The following is a 22,384-nucleotide window of genomic DNA, read 5'->3' as shown; positions in this document are numbered from 1 at the left end:
AGTGAGGGAAGGACCTAGTGATGGGATTTGGCTGGACACGGTGATGTAGCAGGGAGGCTGATCCCGGACAGGCTGCAAAAGAGCCAGGCTCTGGAATGCTGCTGACTCGGGAGCTTTGCTCTGTATTTAATTGTGGTTTTGCTTTTACCTGTTCTTCCATTTTCTCTTATTTCTGGGTGGAGAGTTGTAAGGTTTACAGACCCAGCTAGGAGTTGCCAGGTTCAACAGGCCCAATTCATCCTCCAGAATAATGCCACTGACTGCATCCCATGGAGCTACACTGGGGCACCATCTGGTTCGAGGACTGTACAGGCTCAATGACTCCGCTTGCGTTAGTGAAAGTGTGGGCTCTGTGCTGGTTCTCTGCTGTCTCCCACACTTCCAGGAGCTATCTGGTCTCTTCGGTACCAGGGGCTCTGGCATGGGACATCCCCTTCTGACCAGGATTTGAGAGACTCCATCCCAGGTTTACAGTGAGCCCAGTGCATACTGGGACAGGATTTTCAGAGCTCGTTAACAGCCATGTGATTATGCATGCCGTGAGCAGCAGATCTCACAGTTAGACACCACTGTGAGCTCCGTAAGTGACATGACTGAAGGAGTACACAGTAACAGGATATGACACAATGGTCGGCTGAGCAAAAGCAGGCCATATAGCTCCGGAAGAGACATATGGAGTGTAATGGTGATGAAATCTATAGGGTTCTATGGAAATTACTCTAACTTGTAGCCTTTAAAGGGAAGAAGTGTCTTTCCATGGAATTGTTATCCAGTAGAGAATAAGATTCCTGACCAACAATTCTATAGATTGGTTTAGAAATTCTACAGCAAGGTTTTCATTCTGTTTGGTTCTCTAGAGACTTTTCTAGAAGTGGCCTTTGCCTGAGGCTCTCTGGACTTAACCACCTACTCTAGGATTTAACTCACTAACTCCCACCTCTTGTTGGGTTGTGTCACTGATGTGGCAGATTTCAGTTTTATGCTTTCCCCAATGACTGCTTCACTTTGGCCTAGGGATCCTTAAAGCATCTTACCTCGAGAAACTGTGTGCCTTAAAGCTCACAAGCAGAATTTGTGTGTTTCATTACCATAAGTGCATTTGCAGTTGACCAGCCGAGTGAATGCAACGAACATTCTCTAAGTGTGTGCACAGTTGTGGTAACTGTGTTCAAGTTGTGTACATGGATTCCTGAAAATGTGACCCTTTTCCAGTATATTGGGTCCAAGATCTGCACAGAACTGTTTGGTGACCTGGCGAGAGGCAGATGTTCAAAATCCCTGTCATCTAGAATGGTTGCTCAGGAGAGAAGTTGCCCACTAGCACTTTACATTGTGTTTAGCATCTTGGACTGGCTGGGCAAAGTGACATTCTTGGTGGGGCTTACAGTTCTCCAACAAATGGTGGAAGTGGGGCAGCTTTGGAGGGGTACCTGCTTTCCCAGTACAGCCAGGAGCGATCCCTCTTAGACACACCCCTCCCTTACTGGGCTTCAGAGCCTGAGTGGGAATGTCTCTATGCTGCTATTTTTAGCACAATAGCATGAGGCCCATGAGCATGAGTCTGTAGACACGGGCTCTTAGATTCACTGCCATGTTTTTTTGTTGTTGTTGTTGGGTTTTTTTGCGGTGTAGACATACCCTTGGTAGCAGGAACTCTCTCATTTTACAGGGCACCCTCTCATAGTTGCCAACGCTCCTGATTTTATCGCCAGTCTGGTGAGATTTGGTGCTTCACTGAAAGTCCCAGCTGCTGGAGTCCAGCTATTACCTGACAATCTTAGCTGTTGTTTAAAAAACCCCCAAAAACTTTATAGCCCTCCTGTGTACAGAAAAAAGCTTGGAAACATGGACCCTAAATGTTCCCATGCCAGAAGGGAAGTACAAAGAGCTCAGTGATTTTTTGTTTGTTTGTTTTTAAATATCTTGATTTTTTTGGGGGGCCTGACTCATGATTTTTGAATGCTTGGGACTGGTGATGCTTCCCTCTGCATGGGCCCTTCTTTATTAAAGGCAAACATGCGAAGTTCCCTCTGTGACCTTCATCACTGGGAGAGAAGTGAAGGCGGCTGCTCACATCAGCCTTTCACTTAGACTCCTAGCTCTCTGAGGTCGCTGCAGTCTGCTGACCAGGCTGCGCCACTGTCTCTTCTCTGGAGAGTGCACCCCAGCATGCACTGAAATGCTTTCCTCTCCAGAATGACTGGAAAAACCAGCTGTATTCTTCAGTCCCTGGGTGGGCCAGCTATGGCTGACAATGAGAAGGATAGGGTGTTCCCACGTGCAGTGCAGGGCGCACACACTGAAACATTGTTGGGCTCACAATGCCTGACAGAGATGTTTCTGGCGAGTATGAAAAAAGGAACCATTTGCCCCAACCCAGGAAATATTTACATCTTTCTGCAGGTTAATTTCTCATGAGAAAGATTTTCATTCTCCAAGCTGGAAACTCTGGGACCCCGGCACTAGTAACAATGCCATGCACCAGCAGCTCAGCCCTGCATTGAGCTTGCAACCACTGAAGTCAAGTGAATGCTGGGGACGGGAATGTGGGCTGATCCCAGAGCCTGGGATCCCATTAGTCAGGAAAATTTCTTCTGAATGGTTAGTTTGTAAAAGTTATAGAGAACTACTTCAAATAGAGGCTCATAAAGGGGAATGCTAGGCAACTTTTAATTATAAGCATCAGTCTGCACTCCACCTATAATTTTTTGGCCCGAGGGCCACATCTGGTATGGAAATTGTATGGTGGGCCATGAATGCTCATGGAATTGGAGTTGGAGTGCAGAAGGGGGTGAAGGCTCTGGCTGGGGGTGCGGGCTCCGGGGTAGGGCCAGAAATGAGGAGTTCAGGGTGCGTGAGGGGGCTTCGGGCTGGGGCAAGGGGCTGGGGTATGGGAGAGGGATCAGGGTTGGGACAGGAGGTTGGGGCACGGGAGGGGGTAAGGGGTGCAGGCTCTGGGCAGCGCTTACCTCAAGCAGCTCTTGGAAGCAGCGGCATGCCCCCCCTGCGGCTCCTATGTGGATGTGCGGCCAGGTGGTTCCGCACTCTGCCCCGTCCGCAGGCGCTGCCCCTGCAGTTCCCATTAGCTGCAGTTCCCAGCCCATGGGAGCTGCGGGCGTGGCGCTTGGGGTGGGGCCAGTGCGCGGAACCCCCTGGTTATCCCTAAACGTAGGAGATAGAGGGGGGACATGCTGCTGCTTCTGGGAGCCTCGGCACGCGTGCGCGGAGTGGTCTCCAACCCTGGTCCCTAGTTGGAGTGCGGGAGCAGGGCAAGCCCCAGACCCCACTCCCCAGCGGGAGCTCAAGGGCCGGATTAAACAGGCTGGAGGGCCGGATGTGGTCCCTGGGCCGTAGTTTGCCCACCTCTGACCTATAGTTACCCATTGGTATTTGGAAATGATGACATCTCTTCAGTGCAAAGAGAGAACAAAATACTAGAAAAAGCCAATTCATTAATGTTTCTCTCACAGTATATGCAAAAGCAAAACACTCATTTCAGCAAACTAAGCATAAATGTGCACAATTATTACATACATTTTTGTAAATTTTGACCAGTGGCTTGCTATTTTTCTGAGAATGAGGAAGATTGTAAATGTTAATGTGTGAATGTCCATTTCATGTATTATTCAACAGCATTACAAAATGTTTCACCATCTGTAACACTGGACTATATATTCAATAAGGCACTTGTGCAAAGGCGGCTAAGCAGATGAGACAAGTTATGAAGTCATCATAATGTACAAGTCTTATGTTATTTAATGTTTATATAACAGTAGCGCACACTTGCCCCAGTCAGGATTGTGGGTGCGACACAAACACATGTGAATATGCAGTGCCTTTCCCAAAGAGCTTCTATTGCAGAGGTCCCCAAACTGTGCCCCCTTTGGGAGGGCTTGGAGGAACGTTTTGGGGAGTGGTGCAGCTGGGGCCTGGGCTAGCCCCCATGGGGAGTAGGGAGGGAGCCCCACCCAGTTCTGCTCCTGGCCCTGGCTGCCGGCCTGGGGCTCCAGTTGCTGGCCCCGCACCTGGGGCTCCACTCCCTAGGGCTGTGGCCCCAGTCTCGGCCGCTTTATTCCTGATGGGGGTGTGACCCTGAAAAGTTTGGGGATCACTGTTCTTCCGCAAGAAGAGAAGTGAAGAAGTAGTAGTAGTTTATTAATAACAATTTAGTTTTGGGCCATTGCACACAAAGTACTACAACAAAACTGAAACTAAATCCAAAATGATAAAATGTTAAAATATTTATAAATACAGATTAAAAAGGATATACAGCATTAATCTTACACAATCACCAGGCCCCTTGCTTTTTCCTTATTTTTAGTGGCTGACTATGCAGATAGGGTAACCGCTCGATACATTGTCAGTTCCTAAAAAATATTCTGTTTTCTGAGAGATCATAGATAAAGGCATCAGGGACAAAAACACGGAAAGCCAGTTTGACCTTCAATGGCAACACAAATTACAATGTAATAAATAATGAAGTAAATATTCCACCTGCCCTAAACTTCATGGACAGAGGTGTTTACATTTCTCAGTGCCAGCATCTTGGCCTTTTAAGTAAGTTGTCTGCATGGGTTGGAAATGAAAAGCTGTAAAGGCCCTCCTGAGTGTGTTATTACAAGGACTGGGTAAATATCTGGCATACACAAGTCTTTTTTAAACAAGGGGAGCCAACATGAAATATTTGAAATAGAAACAACTGCCATATCTAGTTGATTATTCATATCCTATATTCTCAACTTGAATAGGGATTTCACATTTTTAAACTTAAATCTAATCATTTCCGATTCTCAGAAACGTAGAGAATGCAAAGAATTCTGAACATGCTCTAACTAAGGAAACTTACGTGAGAAAGTCCTGCTGAGCTGTTCCTCTGAGCATAGCCTGGGCAAAGGCTGTGGCTGCATAGTATGACTATGAAGCCAAAATTTAATATTACAACATTGACTTTGGACAGAATATCCATTCCTGCCTCAGCTCTAAGCAGAGAAGCTGGGGTATTATTTGGGAGACCAAGGATCTTTCTAAGAAATTTGTTTTGACTCGCCTCCAGTCCTGCGGGTTCATTCCACCCCCATATTTCTGCACTGTACAAAATTTGAGCTCACAACTTATCCTCAGACTCTCTTATGGGCTGGTGCAATTAAGTTGCCTCTATGAGTCCAGATAAAACATAACACAGCTTATACTGAATTTGAGGCCTTCTCTTTTATTACTTGAATATGCTTATCCCACAAACCATTTTATGAGAATCACATACCCAGGGAGGGGAAAGAGCTAACTTGTTCAATATTTTGCCCATTGATCCTCCATTTATGCAACCTCCGTCTCCAACTAACGACATTTACTTTAGTTAGGAATAATTTATCGAGAGGTCCTCCTATTGATAGTATAAACCCAATGCATTTAATAAAATGTTTCAATACCAAAAGTATTTGTAACAATAAAACCATATTGTCTGCATATAACGACAGACACTGGGTGATTCATGATTTTAGTGGGAAAATACTGAGTCCCCTTTAATGGTACAACAACATAGAAAAGTGGTGAAAAGACAGTCCTGTCAACCCCCCCCTTTGTAATTGGGATGGAATCACTTAATTCCCCAGCCAGCCTATCAAGAAGAGAAATGACAAAGAGTGGGGAACAATCACACAGATAGTTTTTCTAGACAGAAATATATTTGCAATGAATTTTACTTTATCTGTTTAGAGTAAGTGCTGACTTTCCCCTCCTGCATCTGTGCAGTTCTATAGTCATGCCCTCAAATCTTAGTGATTTCGGTGAGAGCAAGGGTACAGAGCACCACAGGATTGTACCTTTCATAATGTTCAAGGTTTGGCTTTAAATCAGCCAGTTTGATAGATTCATAGAGTGAATCTGCTATGCTTCTCTCCCTGGCACTGGAGGATCATATATCAGGGATAGATAAAGGTGTCATTAATGCCAGGTGTCTGGGATTCTAGTGTTGGTAATCTTCTCCCCATTTAGATACTCAGAAACTAACTAATTCACTTCTTAATCTTCAGTAGGCTAAGAAGATAGAGTTCCCTTGATCTCTCACTGTAATATAGGTTTGTCAGACCTCAAATCATCCTTGTATCTTTTTTCTGAGCCATTTCTGATTTGTGTCAACATCCTTTTCAAAGTGTTGGCACTAGAACTTGACACAGTTTCCAGAAGTGGTATTACCAATGCCGTTTATGGAGGTAATGCTGCCTTCTTATTCTTACTTTATATTCCCCTCTTTATACATCCAAAGATTGTTAGCCCTTTTTGCCACAGCATCACACTGGGATCTCATGTTCAGTTGGTTTTCCTATGACCCCTAAATCCTTTTCAAAGTCATTGCTTTCCAGGATCTAGTCCCCCCATCCTCTAAGCACAGCCTGTATTTTTTTGTTCTTAGATGTATGAGCTTGCATTTGTCTATATTAAAATGTATGTTGGGTAATTGTAGTGAGTTTACTGATTGATCCAGTTTATTCTATCTGTGCTTTGTCCTTATCATTGTTACCACTCCATCACTTTTTGTCCCATCTGCAAATTGTACAGCAAGGGCATATAAAGGCATTTCTTCCAGATCATTGAAAACGATATTGAATAATTTGGTCCCATCCCCCACTTGATGATCATTCCCCATTAACAATCTATCCAGTAGTCAGGTTTTAATGACACTATTTAATATGCGTCATTGACTTGGTATAATGCCTAGATACTGTGGTACACAGTAAGTCAGATGCTTTACAGAAGTCCAAGTATGTCAACACAATTACCTTAGTCAACCAAACTTATAATTTTTTGATGAGATTACAACGGGTTAGTTGGACAAGCTCTATCTTCCATAAAATGAAGATAATTGGCTTTAATTATGCTATTATTCTTCAGTTCTTTACTGATTATGTCCTGTATCAGCCATTACATGATTTTGCCCACAATCAGTGTCAGGCTAACCAGCCTATAGCTACCCAGGTCATCCCATTTACCCCTATTAAATATTGGCATGTTCACTCTTGCAGTGTTCTGTAACTTCCCCAGTGTTTTAACATTTATTAAAAGTCAACACGAATGGCTCAGAGAGCTCTGTGGCCAATTCTTTTAAAAGTCTTGAGTGCAAGTTATATGCTCTTGCTGATTTAAAATTATTGACATGTACTAGATGCTGTTTGACGTCGTCCCTACTTACTGTTGGAACAGAAGATATTCCATTATCACTGTAACATATTAATACATCACCTAGCTTCTTTCCAAATCCATAAATATTTCTGTAACATTTTATTACTTACCGTGGGGATTGGATGCCTGAGGACATTGCTAATGTAGCCTGAGCCTTTCACTTGCAGGTCACCAGCCTAGCTCAGTACAGTTTAAAAGTGGTTGCCTTTGAGTGTTTGGAAGGCATTTGGGGGCTCTTATTTCCCCATTAGTGAGCATTCGCCCTGAATGACAAACTCAGACCTTAACAAACTTGCCGTGTTTGTTAAGCAAGAGAAAAGCCCTGTGTGAGTACTTCTAAATCAGTTTAGAAATAGCTTATAGTGATTTATTTACCTTCATCTCGTCATCAACTTCACTTAATCAGTTATAGCCATTTCTAATCCAGTTTAAGACTGTTCACACAAGGTTGTGCAAACTGGGCAAGTTTGTGTGTGGCCAACCCCTCAGTCAAACAGGATTGTTCTGAACAATACCTTCCCGAGTACCTGGAGTCCCTGCTTCACAGGTTGTTCTGCCTGAAGGCTTGTTATGTAAATGTCTGCACCTCAGGTCTGCACAGCAGCCTGCAGGAGGATTTGTTCTGCTGCCCTACTGGGGCCATTGTATGTACTTGTCTGAGTTTCTCTCCATTGAGCGTCAGGTGACCCCTCTTTAATTCTAAAGCCAAGAGCTGCTCCAACACCGACCTGCCTATGCTCACACACACTCTGCTCCCTCTGGCTTTGGGTGGGAACAAATGTGCTTGTGAGTGTGTGTGCGCGTGCGCACACCCCCCCCCCCTCTGTCTGGCATTTGGGAACCCGGAGCGGTCTCTTCCATGAGTCAATATAAAGTAAATGTGACCGTTTGGTCACAGAGCTAGCCTCAGCAGTTACCCAGTGTTTTTACTTGCAGCAATTCAGGAGAAAACAAATTTCAGATGCCTCCAAAGTAGTAATGTAGCTGCCATGTTTGCAGCAGATAATGACTCATGTACAGTTAGTGTTGGGAGAAAAATATGTGAAGGTGCCAGCAAAACCATGCTACACCTCCCAATAGAGTAGCCTTTTGGGTGTGGACCGGACTTTGCCCATATGACTAAGCACAGCCCAGACTGTAGGATTGTTGTGTAAACTCTTACGTGATATGGGATGATTCATGCATCTGCATTCCCAGCTTGACCTGAGGACTTGTTTGGGCCATGTGCTGGTTTTGATCAGTTCCTAGTATCTTACGCACTTATGCTGTTAAGTCAAACCCCACTGGCCCTGTAGGCTTTGCTGGAGCCAACGACAGGCTCCATACACAACAGACAAGAAGGTTTCCAGATGACATTTGGTTGGAATTCTTTCCAAGCATTTAGTGAAAATGCAGCTGAGAGCAGAGAGTTGCTTGAGGGGCTATCAATTTAGCTTCTGAGGCATGTGATGTAAGCTCTTCCATAAACACTTGTGTTGTATTTGGTACATGTGAGGCTAGTTGTGTTAAGACCTTTTAGGCGGCCACCAGGCTGACATCTCCACACATTGCAGTGGCTGTATGATAAGAATGTTTCAGGGAACTTTGGCCTCTTATCAGGCTCATTTGACAAATATTATTCACTTCTGAACTGCACTGAGAGTATGTTTTCAGATTCCATAGCTTGAGAAACCTGCCTTGTTCCCAGTCTTAGTCAACGATGGGGAATTTGTCAGCATATTGCATGTTAGGATAAAATGCAGAGGGCTGTCTGTTTTCCCATCTCTTATTCTGACTAATGCTCTGATGCCCTTGTTTAGCTCTGTTGTACCCTGGGGATCAGTATTAATCTCCAGCCTCCCTGCTGGTTTGTCCTGGCTTGGAATTAGTACAGCTCTGATACCAAGGACAGCAGTAAGGGTGTGCGTGAGAACTAACACCCACATTCCTTTATGGTGCCCTTGGGTATGTGAAGCAGTGCAAGTGGCTGCCATCATTCTGCAGGTTATTGTACATACTAGTTGACTGATACGATTGCTGGTGCAAGATGGTCTCTATTCCTGGAGCTAGAGGAATCTGTAGCTTTTTAATGCCTAACAGACCACATCAGCATGTAGCAGCAGGAGAACACTGAGTGGAAGTAAGGACGTGGCATCATTTCTTTATATGGTATTAGTGAGGCCATTACTAACCACTGTGTCTATTTCTGCTGTCTGCAATTGAAAAGTATGTTGACCGATTGGAAAGGGTTCAGAAAAGAGCTACCAGAATGTCTGGAGGTCTGGAAATCCTGCCTCAGTGAGAGACTAAAGAAGCTCAATGTACTTAAAGTAGCAGCCGTGTTAGTCTGTAGCCGCAAAAAGAACAGGAGTACTTGTGGCACCTTAGAGACTAACAACTTGTCAACTGCTGGAAATGGGCCATTTTCATTACCACTACAAACAGTATTTTTTCTCTCCTGCTGATAATAGCTCACCTTAACTGATCACTCTCGTTATAGTGTGTATGGTAACACCCATTGTTTCATGTTCTCTTTGTGTGTATATATATATATATCTTCCTACTGTATTTTCCACTGCATGCATCTGATGAAGTGGGCTGTAGCCCACGAAAGCTTATGCTCAAATAAATTTGTTAGTCTCCAAGGTGCCACAAGTACTTCTGTTCTTTTTTCAATGTACTTAGTTTATCCAAGAGAAGGTTAAGAGGTGATGTGGTCATGGTCTACATGGGGAAGACATTTCTGATAGTAGAGGGCTCTTTAATCTTGGAGATAAAGGCAAAACAAGACACAAAGGTTGGAAGCTGAAGCTAAAAAAATTCAAACTGGAGATAAAGTATTTTTTACAGTGAGGGTATTTAATCACTGGGACAACTTACCTAGGGACATGGTGGATTCTCCATCACCTTGAAGTCTTTAAATCAAAGCTGGATATCGGTCTAAAAGTCAGAAGTTGTGATGCAGAGTTTACTGGATGAGGTTCTTTGTCCTTAAGTGAGGTTCTTTGTCCTTAAGTGATGCTTAAGTGATTTCCCTCCCATATGTTGCTGTCCCTGCTGCTGTCTTTTGTCACCTGCCAGATTTTCATGAGAAGGCTGGAGATGGACAAATGGCTCATATAAACTCTGCCAATGTAACCCTTCTGCTAGGCAGCAACGGGAGTAACAAGAGCCAGGTTCAATAGGACATCAAGGGTCCCTTTTAAAATAAATAAAATGGTCAGCTCAAGTCCCACCTGACACCTTGTTCACGCCCAGATTTTAGAAATTTATAATCTAACCATCGGGACCCTCTTACAGGTGTTTTTTCACCACTTGTGAGCACAGGGGAGGCCTGGAAATAGGAAACATGAGTCTTTTTTATTCAGTAAACAAGATAGATGTTTCTTAACACAATAAAATAAAATTAGCCAAACCCCAAAGTGTGTACGAAGGGCATGGCCAACTCCATGGGCTCAGTTATAAATTCCCTGGCTTTTTGGGGGCCTGAGACTTTATTGAAACACAATCCTCTCAACCAGGCCAAACTGGATCTAGTCTGCTCATCCATGTCCAGTTCCATAATATCAGCTCCACAAGGGTCCAGAAGCCTGGGCTGGAAGCCAGCACAAAGCAAGACACCCAGTGTCTGTCTTTCTCCTGTTCATCTTGGGCTCATTACCGAATCCAAGCCGCTATCCATCAGCTCATGGTGACCCATTTCTCCCTTCACACTTCATATAACTGTAACCATTTATACAGTTATATGGCACCGTTTCTCAGAACAGCCCACAAGCAAACTACAGAAATGCAGTATAATACCCAGTACTTGGCAGAGGTGGTTCAATTTTAATCCCTTGATAAGGTGTCATTTTCCAATGAATTTACTGCACTATATTTTGTTAAATTAATGATCTCTTAGTAATCTGACAGGAGACCTCTCTCCAGATTTGTGTCTGTGTCTTAGATTCTTGCAAAAGGGACACATTGTGGTTTGAAGGTATTCGTTCAACATACAGTCCCCTCCACATCCACTGTGTGGAGAGGATGGGCCAGGGCTCCACCTCTTCCTCACCCTTGCTGTGGTAGGTAGGGCCCATGGAGATACTAGTAGAGAAGCCTACTTAGACAAATTAGATGTCTTCAAGTCAGCAGGGCCTAATGAATTACACGTTAGAATACATAAGGAACTGGCTGAAGAGATCTCTGAACCATCAGCGATTATCTTTGAGAACTCATGGAGGACTGAAGAGATACCAGAGGACTGGAAAAGGGAAAATATAGTACCTATCTATAAAAAGGGGAATAAGGACAATCCAGGAAATTATAGACCAGTCGTCTTCACTTCAATACCCAGAAAGATAATGGAACAAATGATCAAACATTCTATTTGTAAGCACCCAGAAGAAAATAAATGTCAGCATGAATTTGTCAAGAATAAATTATGTTAAACCAAACAAATATCTTTCTTTGACAAGGTAACAAGCCTCATGGACGGGGGGAAGAGGTAGATATCATATATTTTGACTTCAGTAAGGCTTTTAATGCGGTCTCATATTATCTTCTCATAAACAAACTAGAGAAATATAGCCTTGATGAACCTACTATGAGGTGGGTGCAGAACTGGCTGGAAAACCATATTCAGAGAGTAGTTACCGGTGGCTCACAGTTGAGCTGGAAGGGGCCTGCAAGGATCTGTCCTGTGTCCAGTATTATTCGATATCTTTATAAATTATTTGGATAATGGCATAGAGAGTACACTTATAGAGTTTGTGGATGATACCAAGCTGGGAGGGATACCAAGTGCTCTGGAGGACAGGATTTCAACATGAGGAATAATCAATTGCATAAATACAAAATGGGAAATGATTCCTGAGGAAGGAGTACTTTAGAAAGAGATCTGGTGGTTATAGTGGATCACAAACTAAATATGAGTCAACAATGTAATTCTGTTGCCACCCCTCCCCCAAGTGAACATCATTATGGGACGTATCAGGAGTGTTATAAACAAGAAGTAATTTCTTCCACTGTACTCAGCATTGATAAGGCGTCAGCTGGAGTATAGTATCCAATCCTGGGCTCCACACTTCAGGAAAGATGTGGACAAATTGGAGAAAGTCCAGAGCAGAGCAATAAAAATGATTAAAGGTTTAGAAAACATGACCTATGAGGGAAGATTGAAAAAACTGGGTTTGTTTAGCCTGGAGAAGAGAAGACCGAGGTGGGACATAAGTCTTCAAGTATGTAAAAAGTTGTTATAAAGAGGAGGGTGATAAATTGTTCTCTTTAACCCCTGAGGACAAAACAAGAAGCAATGGGCTTAAATTGCAGCAAGGGAGGTTTAGGATAGACATTAGGAAAAACTTCCCGACTGTAAGGGTGGTGAAACACTGGAATAGATTATCTAGGAAGGTTGTGGAATCTCCATCTTTCATTGGAGGTTTTTAAAGAACAGGTTAGACAAACACTTGTCAGAGATGGTCTAGATATGCAGGGTCTAGAAATGCAGGAATTGGACTAGATGATCTATCGAGATCCCTTCCAGTCCTACGTTTCTATGATTCTAACCCAGGTAAGTGCAAGGAGAATTGGGCTTGTTGTCACATTCATATTTTTCTCCCTCCTTCTTGTAACAACCTTTTATGTACTTGAAAACTGTTATGTTCCCCCTCAGTCTTCTCTTCTCCAGACCAAACAAACCCAGTTTTTTCAATCTTCCCTCATCGGTCATGTTTTTTAGACCTTTAATCATTTTTGTTGCTCTTCTCTGGACTTTCTTCAATTTGTCCACATCTTTCCTGAAATGTGGTGCCCAGAACTGGCCACAGTACACAATACAATAATTGCTAGCTTGTATTTATAGAAACATTGCGTTTCTGCATTCTCCACAGCCTACCGCACTGAGGATGCTGAGACAGAAAACAAATTTGTATAAAGGGCTTGGTATATTTATAAATTTGTATATAGAAATAATTGATGAGGATGATGATTTGTTTCTGTTTCTATTGCACACACAGTGTGCCAGGCACTTTCCAAACACAATCCCTGCCAGGAAGAGCTCAACTCAAAAAGGCAAAGGACAGGGGAAAAGGGCATCACATCTAGTAATTTGTCACTTTGTTGTTAAAACATTTAATTAACCACAGTGATTTTTATTTAATGCTATTTCTATACTATTCCCATATGACTATCACTCTGTCCTGGATTTAACCTGGATTTGATGAGCTTCTATAGTTTGCACACTGGGCTCATCTTTCCCGGGGTCAGTATGTGGTTGGTTTTTATATAAACAGTTAAATAAAATATAATTTTAAGACAATAATAGTTAATTAGTGTTTGCCAAAGTCAGAAATACAGTTCTTGGCTCAGGCTTGGCTAGGGAAAGGACATGAATCACAAGGAGTTTTCAGAGTGAGGTTGATGGCTTTGATTTGTTGGGAGGGTCCATTGGTTGGATTAGACCCAGGTCCAAATAAGTGGTATTCCAACCCCAGTCCTTGAGGAAACAATGGCTATTAAGCAAAACTCAGACAGTGTTAATGGAAAGTGAATTTTAAAACCACAACTTAGCGTTCACTCTGGAAACCTAATTCTAGGTGTTCCCTGCCTCCGATTGGAGAACAGAAACATGCCATGTGATGATCTGGGTGTCTAATCAGAGCTGGCCAGCACCGCTGGGAAGGTGACTTTTGAATACCCATAGCCAACTGCTCACAAAACTGCAGCAGCAGATTAGTCACAGAAAGTACTCAGCAAATCAGCTAACTAGGGACAGAATTTGAGTGAATCGCTAGCTGTTCACAGCCACTTAGCATGCATGATAAAAGGCGAGATCTGCCTGACCAATGAACGGCATGGACTCCTTCCAAACGCAATGATCTCTTCTCTTTCCCTCAGGCCTGAGGACTGAGACAGGAAGATGTCTGAAGTGCGGCGTGACAGCACAAGCAGTTTACAGCGGAAGAAGCCACCATGGCTCAAACTCGACATACCAGTGCCAGTCTCTGTGGCAATGCCTGAGGAACCCACCTTTGTGCAGGTACTGGTATGAGTAACGTACAAAGATCGGAGAGGGGCATAAGGAATGAATATGTGAGTTCAGTGTAGTCTGTACACACAATGGGAAGGGATTTGGATGCTTAGAGCTTTGGACTCTACTGTGATGGGAGCCTGTTCGCATTATATGGTCTAGAGACAATGGCCTCCTAGATACAAAACAGGTAGGGCATATTAAATGGTTATTAAGTTACAAGGGTAAGGATGGAAACGAGAGCTTCATTTAAGTCGGGTGATCTGAATTGTACCTTCCAACAGACAAAGGGAAGCAGAAGATGGGTTGTCCTGAAAGAAAAGATGAAGAGTAAGTGGAGTGTTAACATGTCAGAATGCCAGGAGCATGGGAAATCAGCAAGAACCCAATGGATCCTAAGAGCCACACAATGGACTAAGTGCCAGGGAGAATGAAGAAATGGGAATGGGATGGTTACATATATATCAAGGGCAGAGAGGAACTCGGAAGAAAGTAGCTCCATTAATAAGTGAGGATGGGATGAAATTAACAATTCATAAATAGCTGATAGTGAATTCTTCTTTTTAATCTTGTCTTCAACAACAACAAAAATAGTGAGAAGATGTTTAATACAGGAAGTAAGGTAGGAATAGCCTGTACAATAACTATTGATAAAGGGTAGTTAAGAATTAAATACATAAGTTCTATATGGTGATGCTGGCATCTATTATTCCCTCCATTCCCCACGGAGCCTGGTTCGCAGCTCTTGATATGAAGGCTGTCCATGTCCATGTCGACATTCACCCAACCCACTGGAAATTTCTCCCTTTCCGAGTAGAACTACACCATTGCCAGAATGGTATTTAGTCATTATTTAATTGCATCACATTGTTGGCTCATATTCAAATTGTGATCCACTATCACCCCAGACCCTTTTCAGCAGTATTACCACCTAACTAGTTATTCCCTATTTTCTGTTTGTGCATTTGATTGTTTTCTTCCTGAGTGCAAAATACTTGGCTTATCTTTATTGAATTTCATCTTGTTGAATTCAGACCAATTCTCCAATTTGTCAAGGTCATTTTGAATTCTAATTCTGTTTTTCAAAGTGCTTGCAACCCCTCCCAATTTGGCGTCATCTGCAAATTTCATAAGCGTACTCTCCACTCTCTTACACAGGTCATTAATGAAAACATTGAATAGTACCAGACCCAGGACTGACTTTTCCGGCACCCCACTAGATATGACTTTTTGATTTGACAGTGAACCATTGATAACTATGCTTTGTGTACAGTCTTTCAACCAGTTGTGCCCCCACTTCATAGTAATTTAATCTAGAATGTATTTCGTGGTTTGCTCGAGAGAAAGTCATGTGGGACTAATCTCCATGCTTGAATAATAAGAGTATAGAAGTACGGAATGTTCTATCGACCACCTGACCAGAATGGTGACAGTGATTCTGAAATGCTCAGGGAGATCAGAGTGGCTATAAAAACAGAAAACGCAATAATAATGAGGGATTTCAACTATTCCCATATTGACTGGGTACATGTCACCTCATGCAGAGATAAAATTCCTAGACACCTTTAATGATTGCTTCTTGAAGCAGCTAGTCCAGGAATGCACAAGGGGAGAGGCAATTTTTGATTTAGTCCTAAGTCACAGAATCCTAAAGTGCACAGGATCTGGTCCAAGAGTTGAAAATAGCTGAACTGCTCGGTAATAGTGAATATAATGTAACTAAATTTAATGTGCTTGTAGGGGGGAAATACCATTGAAACCCTCCACGGTCGCATTTAACTTCAAAAAGGGCAACTACACAAAAATTAAGAGGCTAGTTTTAGAAAAAAATAAAAGGAACAGTCACGAGTGAAATGCTTGCAAGTTGCATGGAAAATATTTAAAAATACCATAATAGAGTCTCAAACTAAATATATACACCAAATAAAAACAACAACAAAACAGTAAGAGGACCAAAAAATGCCCTCCATGGCTAAACAACAGAGTTAAAGAGGTGGTTAGAGGTAAAAAGGCATCGTTTAAAAATTGGAAGTCAAATCCTAATGAGGAAATTAGAAAGGAGCATAAACTCTGGCAAGTCAAATGTAAAAATATAATTAGGCAGGCTGAAAAAGAATTTGAAGAGCAACTAGCAAAAGACACAAAAACTAACAGCAATTTTTTTTTAAAGTACATCAGAAGCAGGAAGCCTGCTAAACAGTCAGGGGGCCACTGGACGATTGAGGTGCTAAAGGAGCAGTCAAGGAAGATAAAGCCATTGCGGAGAAGCTACATGAATTCTCTGCATCTGTCTTCACTGGAGAGGCTGTGAGGGAGATTCCTTATGTGACAAATCTGAGAAACTGTCCCAGATTGAGGTGTCAATAGAGAAGGGTTTGGAATAAATTAATAAATTAAACAGTAATAAGTCGCTAGGACCAGATAGTATTCACCCAAGAGTTCTGAAGGAAACTCAGGTATGAAATTGCAGAACTACTAGCTGTAGTATGTAACCTATTGCTTAAATAAGCCTTTATACTAGATGCCTAGAGGATATCTAATGCAAAGCTGATTTTTAAAAAAGGGTCTAGAGGTGATTCTGGCAATTACAGGCTGGTAAGTCTAACTTCAGTACCAGGCAAATTGGTGAAACTATAGAAAATAACAGATATCAGACACATAGAGGAACACGATAGTTGAGGAAGAGTCAACATGGGTTTTGTAAAGGAAAATCATGCCTCATCAATCTATTAAAATTCTTTGAAGGGGGTCAACAAACATGTGGACAAGGATGAACCAGTTGATATAGTGTACTTGGAATTTCAGAAAGCCTTTGACAAAGTCCCACACCAAGGGCTTTTAAGCAAAGTAAGCTGTCATGGGATAAGAGGGAAGATCATCTCCTGGATCAGTAACGGGCTAAAAGATAGGAAACAAATAAATGGTCAGTTTTCACAATGGAGAGAGGTGGTTTCCCCCAAGGACATATTCATAAATGATCTGGGAAAGAGGGTAAACAATGAGATGGCAAAGTTCGCAGATGATACAAAATTACTCAAGATAGTTAAGTCCAAAATTGACTGTGAAGAGTTGCAAATGGATCTCAAAAAATTGGGTGACTGGGCAACAAAATGGCAGATGAAATTCAATAATGATTAATGCAAAGTAATGTTAATTGGAAAACATAATCCAACTATACGTACTAAATTAGCTGTTATCACTCAAGTAAGTGACCTTGGAGATATCACGGATAGTTCTTTGAAAACATCTGCTCAATATGCAACAGCAATCAAAAAAGCTAACGAGGTTAGCAACTATTACGAAAGGGATAGATAATAAGACAGAAAATATAATAGTGCCACTATAGACATCCATGGTAACCCACACCTTTACACTGACCGTAGTTCTGGTTGCCCCATCTCAAAAAAGAAATATCAGAATTGGAAAAGGTACGAAGAGGGTAACAAAAATAATTAGGGGTATGAAACAGCTTCCATATGAGTAGAGATTAAAAAGATTGGGACGGTTCATCTTAGAAAAGAGATGACAATGGGGTGGTATAATAGAGATCTATAAAATCATGAATGATGTGGAGCAAGTCAGTAAGAAAGTGTTATTTACCCCACATAACATGGGAACTAGGGGTCACCCAATGAAATTGAAGAGGAAGAAGGTTTAAGACAAACAAAGGAAGTACTTCACACAACGGAGAGCCAACCTGTGGAACTCAATGCCCGGGGATGTTATGAAGGCCAAAAGTATAACTGGGTTTAAAAGGAATTAGAGAAGTTCATGGAGGATAGTCCAACTATTGCTATTAGCCAAGATGGTCGGGGATGCAACCTTGTGCTCTCGATGTCCCTAATTATCTGACTGCCAGAAGCTGGATTTGAACAACAGGATGGATCCACTTGATAATTGCCCCATTCTGTTCATTCCCTCTGAAGCATCTGGAATTGGCTGCTGTCGGAAGACAAGATACTGGGCGAGATGAACCATTGGTCTGACCCAGTGTGACCATTCTTATGTCCTTACAGTGTCAAAAGCCTTACTAAAATCGAGAAAGATCATATATAATGCTTCTCCTCTATCTACTAGGCTATTAACCCTTTCAAAGAAGGTTTGGTATGATTTGTTCATGACAAATCCATACTGACTATTCCTTTCATAACCCTGTTATCCTCTAGGTCAGGGGTGGGCAAACTTTTTGGGCCGAGGGCCACATCTGGGTGGGGAAATTGTATGCAGGGCCGGGGCAGGGAGTGCGGGGTGTGGGAGGGATTGTTGTTGTGCAGGAAGGGGATCAGGGCAAGGGATTGGAGCAGAGGAGGGGTGCGGAGTATATGAGGGGGCTCGGCAGGGGTTGGGTTGCGGAGTGCGGCAGGAGGCTCAGGGCAGGGGGTTGGGGATGCACAGGGGGTGCAGGGTGCAGCAGGGAGCTCAGGGCAGGGGGTTGGGGTGCAGGAGGGGTGCAGGGTATAGGCAGGGGGCTTAGGGCAGGGGGTTGGGGGTGCACAGGGGTGCAGGGTGCAGCAGGGAGCTCAGGGCAGGGGGTTGGGGTGCAGGGTGTACAAGGGGGCTCAGGGCAGGGGGTTGGGGTGCAGGAGGGGTGCGGGATGTACGAGGGGACTCAGGGCAGGGAGTTGGGGTGTAGGAGGGGTGCAGGGTATAGGCAGGGGGCTTAGGGCAGGGAGTTGGGGGGCGGGGTGCAGGAGGGGTTCGACCTCCAGCCCGGCGCCTCTTACCTAAAGCAACTCCGGGGTGGCAGCGGCACTCACTGGGTCCAGGGCAGGCTCCCTGCCTGCCTGCTGTGTCCCTGGCGCAAGTGCTGCGGCCTCGGGGGGAGGGGGAGCGGAGGGCTTTGCATGCATTGCCCTTGCCGTGCCTCCAGGTACCTCCCCCGAAGCTCCTATTGGCCACGGTTCCCCGTTCCCGGCCAATGGGAGCTGCGGGGGGCGGTGCCTGGGGGTCAAGGGCAACGCACACGGAGCCCTCTCCGCCCCCCCCCGCCTGCTTCTGAGAGCGGCACCGGGCCTGCGGCGCCACAGGGGGCAATCCCGCGGGCCGGATCCAAAGCCCTGAGGGGCCGGATCCGGCCCGCGGGCCGTAGTTTGCCCACCCCTGCTCTAGGTACTTACAAACTGATTGTTTAATAATTTGTTCTTCTGTCTTTCTAGGGATTGAATTTAGGCTGGTCTATAATTTCTTGAGTCCTCTTTGTTCCCCTTTGTAAGACAGTTACGAGGTATCATCTTCTCCAATTGCCTGGGACCTGACCTGTCCTCCCATGAGTCTGCCAAAGATAATTGCCAATAGATCTGAGACAGCTTCAGCTAGTTCCATGAGTACTCTAGGATGAAGTACATCAGGTCCTGCTAACTTGAATACATCTAATTTGTCTAAATATTCTTTAACCTGTTCTTTCCCTATTTTGGCTTTTGTTCCTTCCCCCTTGTTGTTTTAATATTAATTGGGTTGAGTATCTGATCACTGCGAGAGAGCAAAGGGAGCGAGGGAGCTGCCTGCAGAAGACTTGAATCCTGGAGCAGGTTTGCTAAATGAGCCAGTCAGAGACACCTGTTGCAGGGAAGGAAGCCCAAGCAGCTGGTTCCTTATGAGAGAGCTGAAGCAGTTCTGGGGGGGAGAGACTGACACTTGAGAAGCTGCAAGGGAGTCAGCTTGGGTAGGGTAGATGCAAACTGATGATAGGCTCTGTGAAGAAACCATTTCTGCCCCCCAGGCTCTGAGGTAAGAGCCAGGCCTTGGGACAGATTTGTGGGGGGCTCTGTGAGTGGGAAAATTCCTTTTTTGTGTTTGCTTTTTTTGGAGCTTTGTAAATAAAGAAAACAGACCCCAAGAAGGGCTATAATTGGAGGAGAAAGACTGTGTGGTTTGTCCAAGGAGCCCTGAAAAAGGGAAATGGGTGGGGCACTGCAGACATACCCATGGCCATGAGGGAGCATTACAGTCATCATTAACTTTTTTAGTGAAGACTGAAACAAAATGGGCATTAAACACCTCAGCCTTCTTCATGCCAGCCATTATTAGCTCTCCTTCCCCACTAAGTAGAGGACCTACCCTTTCCTTCGTCTTTCTCTTGCTCCTAATATATTTAAAGAACCTCTTCGTATTGTCTTTTATGTCCCTTGCAAGTCATAACTCATTTTGTGCCTTAGTCTTTCTAATTTTGTCCCTACCTGCTTCTGCTGTTCTTAGCAATTCATCCATGTTTCCACTTTTTATAGGAACAACAAGGAGTCCAGTGACACCTTAACAACTAACAGATTTATTTGGGCATAAGCTTTCGTCCAAATAAATCTATTAGTCTTTAAGGTGCCACCGGACTCCTTGTTATTTTTGTGGATACAGACTAACATGGCTACCCCCTGATACTTTTTATAGGGTTTCTTTTTGATTTTCAGGTAATTAAAATGCTCCTGATGGAGCCATATTGGCCTCTTACTATTATTCCTATCTTCTTTCACATTGGAATAATTTGCTGTTGTGCCTTTAATATTGTCTCCTTGAGAAACTGCCAACTCTCCTGAACTCCTTTTTCCCTTAGATTTTTTTCCCATGGGACCTTACCTACCACTTCTTTCAGTTTGTAAAGGCTGCTTTTTTTTAAGTCCATTGTCCTTGTTCTGCTGCTCTCACTCCTTCCTTTCCTTAGAGTTATGAAATCAGTCATTTTATGGTCACTTTCACCTATATTACCTTCTACCTTCAGGTTCGCTACCAATTCCTCCCTGCTGGTCAGATTGAAATCTAAAATTCCTATGCCCCTGGTTACTTCCTCCGCTTTCAGAAACAAAAAGTTGTCCCCAGTGCACTCCAGGAACTTACTGGAGATTTTGTGTTTTGCTGTATTACTTTTCCAACAGATGTCTGGGTACTTAAAGTCCTATATTACTACCAGGTCTTGTGTTTTGGATACGATGGCGAAGTCCGTCTCCTCGCTCATGTGACTAGTGCCCAGTTCTAAGAATGCAGCACTATGAGCCTGGGGGTGTGTAGGGAGAGAGGCCCTGACCATAGGTGACACATCTCTCTTACCTACTCAGAACTGTAGCAAAGCCCATGAGCTATAAGTGCCCTACAGTGCCCTACACTACAGTGTACAAACAGCTCTTGGCTAGGGAAGCTGCCATACTGTTGGCTTCTTTGTGTTTCATGTCCCTGTTGGGTTTTGCTAGGGAATGAACGTGCAGCATGAATGCTGGGGCACTGAAATGCTCCCCACTTGTTTTGCAGCCATTTAAACGCCAGGCCTTCCTGAGAAGTGTCAGCATGCCTGCTGAGAACACCCGCATCCCCTCCCCGCCAAACGAGGTGCGGCGGCCCATGCTACAACGACAGACCTCCATCACCCAAACCATCAGAAGGTAAGACGTGGCATATTGTGCACACAGACTGTTTTAAGAGGGAAAGGTGAAGGCCTTGGGATTTGCAGGTGACAAGCCTCCTGGCTTGTTTGCACTCTCTGAAGAGATGCAGCAATTTCCTGCTCAGGATTCTGGATGGTGGAGACCAAGGAGCAGTTTCCTCTACTAAGGAGAGTTTTATTTAAAACTGCTGCTGGGAGATCAGATCATGCCCATGTTGTTGCATTACACTCTCCTCCTTGCATTAGAAGCGCCTTATCATGATTTTTACTGTACCATAGCGCAGAATATTTCCTGAGTGTTAGAACTGCCTGTTCTCTCTGATTTGGTCAAAGCCCTTCAGGAGATTATTGTGCTCTGTGTTTGGGAAGATACTTCAAATCACTGCAAAGGGGGCAGGGTCGTGGTTCTTGGGCTGCACACAGAGAAGCAGTATGTGCTAGCCAAAGAGCTTCTGTTGTCTCCCTGTGCCCCAGGCCCAGTCCTTCCCAGAGGTCTCCTGGGGCCAGCAGCTCTGCACCGCCCTTATTCAGGGCCATTTGCACTTGGACCAGTATGACCTCAAGCTGCTGTTTTGCCAGAACCAATGGAAATGAAGGGCCTCCCTGTCTGAGATCCAGCTGCAGCTGGAGGGGCCATGGGCAAAAATTAGTTTGGACAGAATTGTACTAAATGAACAATTTGGACAGAATTCTGTGCAGTGCTGGGAGTGCCCCTCTAGGGAAGGCTGCAAGCCATTCTTCATTTTAGGCCCTTAGTTTCACACACTCCCTTCTGAGCTGATGTGTTCTCGGCTTGGGCTCTGCCCAGAGGGGAGAGCTCTGGAAAGTTTGAGCAAATTTCCTCAGGCTGCTTG

The 22,384-nt window shown here is 44.0% G+C and overlaps 1 protein-coding gene across 4 annotated transcripts in view; it reads left to right on the top strand.

The window, feature by feature from the left end:
* The window catches only part of RHBDF1 (rhomboid 5 homolog 1), a 96,536-nt gene that overhangs the window by 32,501 nt on the left and 41,651 nt on the right, over positions 1 to 22,384 (top strand). For all 4 annotated transcript variants that reach the window (XM_034783924.1, XM_034783925.1, XM_034783923.1 and 1 more), the window contains 2 exons: positions 14,032 to 14,173; positions 21,398 to 21,528. In XM_034783924.1, the coding sequence (XP_034639815.1) occupies positions 14,054 to 14,173; positions 21,398 to 21,528 (251 nt within the window). In that variant the 5' untranslated portion in view covers positions 14,032 to 14,053. The remainder of the gene's footprint in view (positions 1 to 14,031; positions 14,174 to 21,397; positions 21,529 to 22,384) is intronic.

Source organism: Trachemys scripta, chromosome 10 (assembly GCF_013100865.1).
Source record: "Trachemys scripta elegans isolate TJP31775 chromosome 10, CAS_Tse_1.0, whole genome shotgun sequence".
Lineage (NCBI taxonomy): Eukaryota > Metazoa > Chordata > Testudines > Emydidae > Trachemys > Trachemys scripta.
The sequence above is the reverse complement of the archived record's forward strand: the minus strand, read 5'-3'. Positions and strand labels throughout refer to the sequence as shown.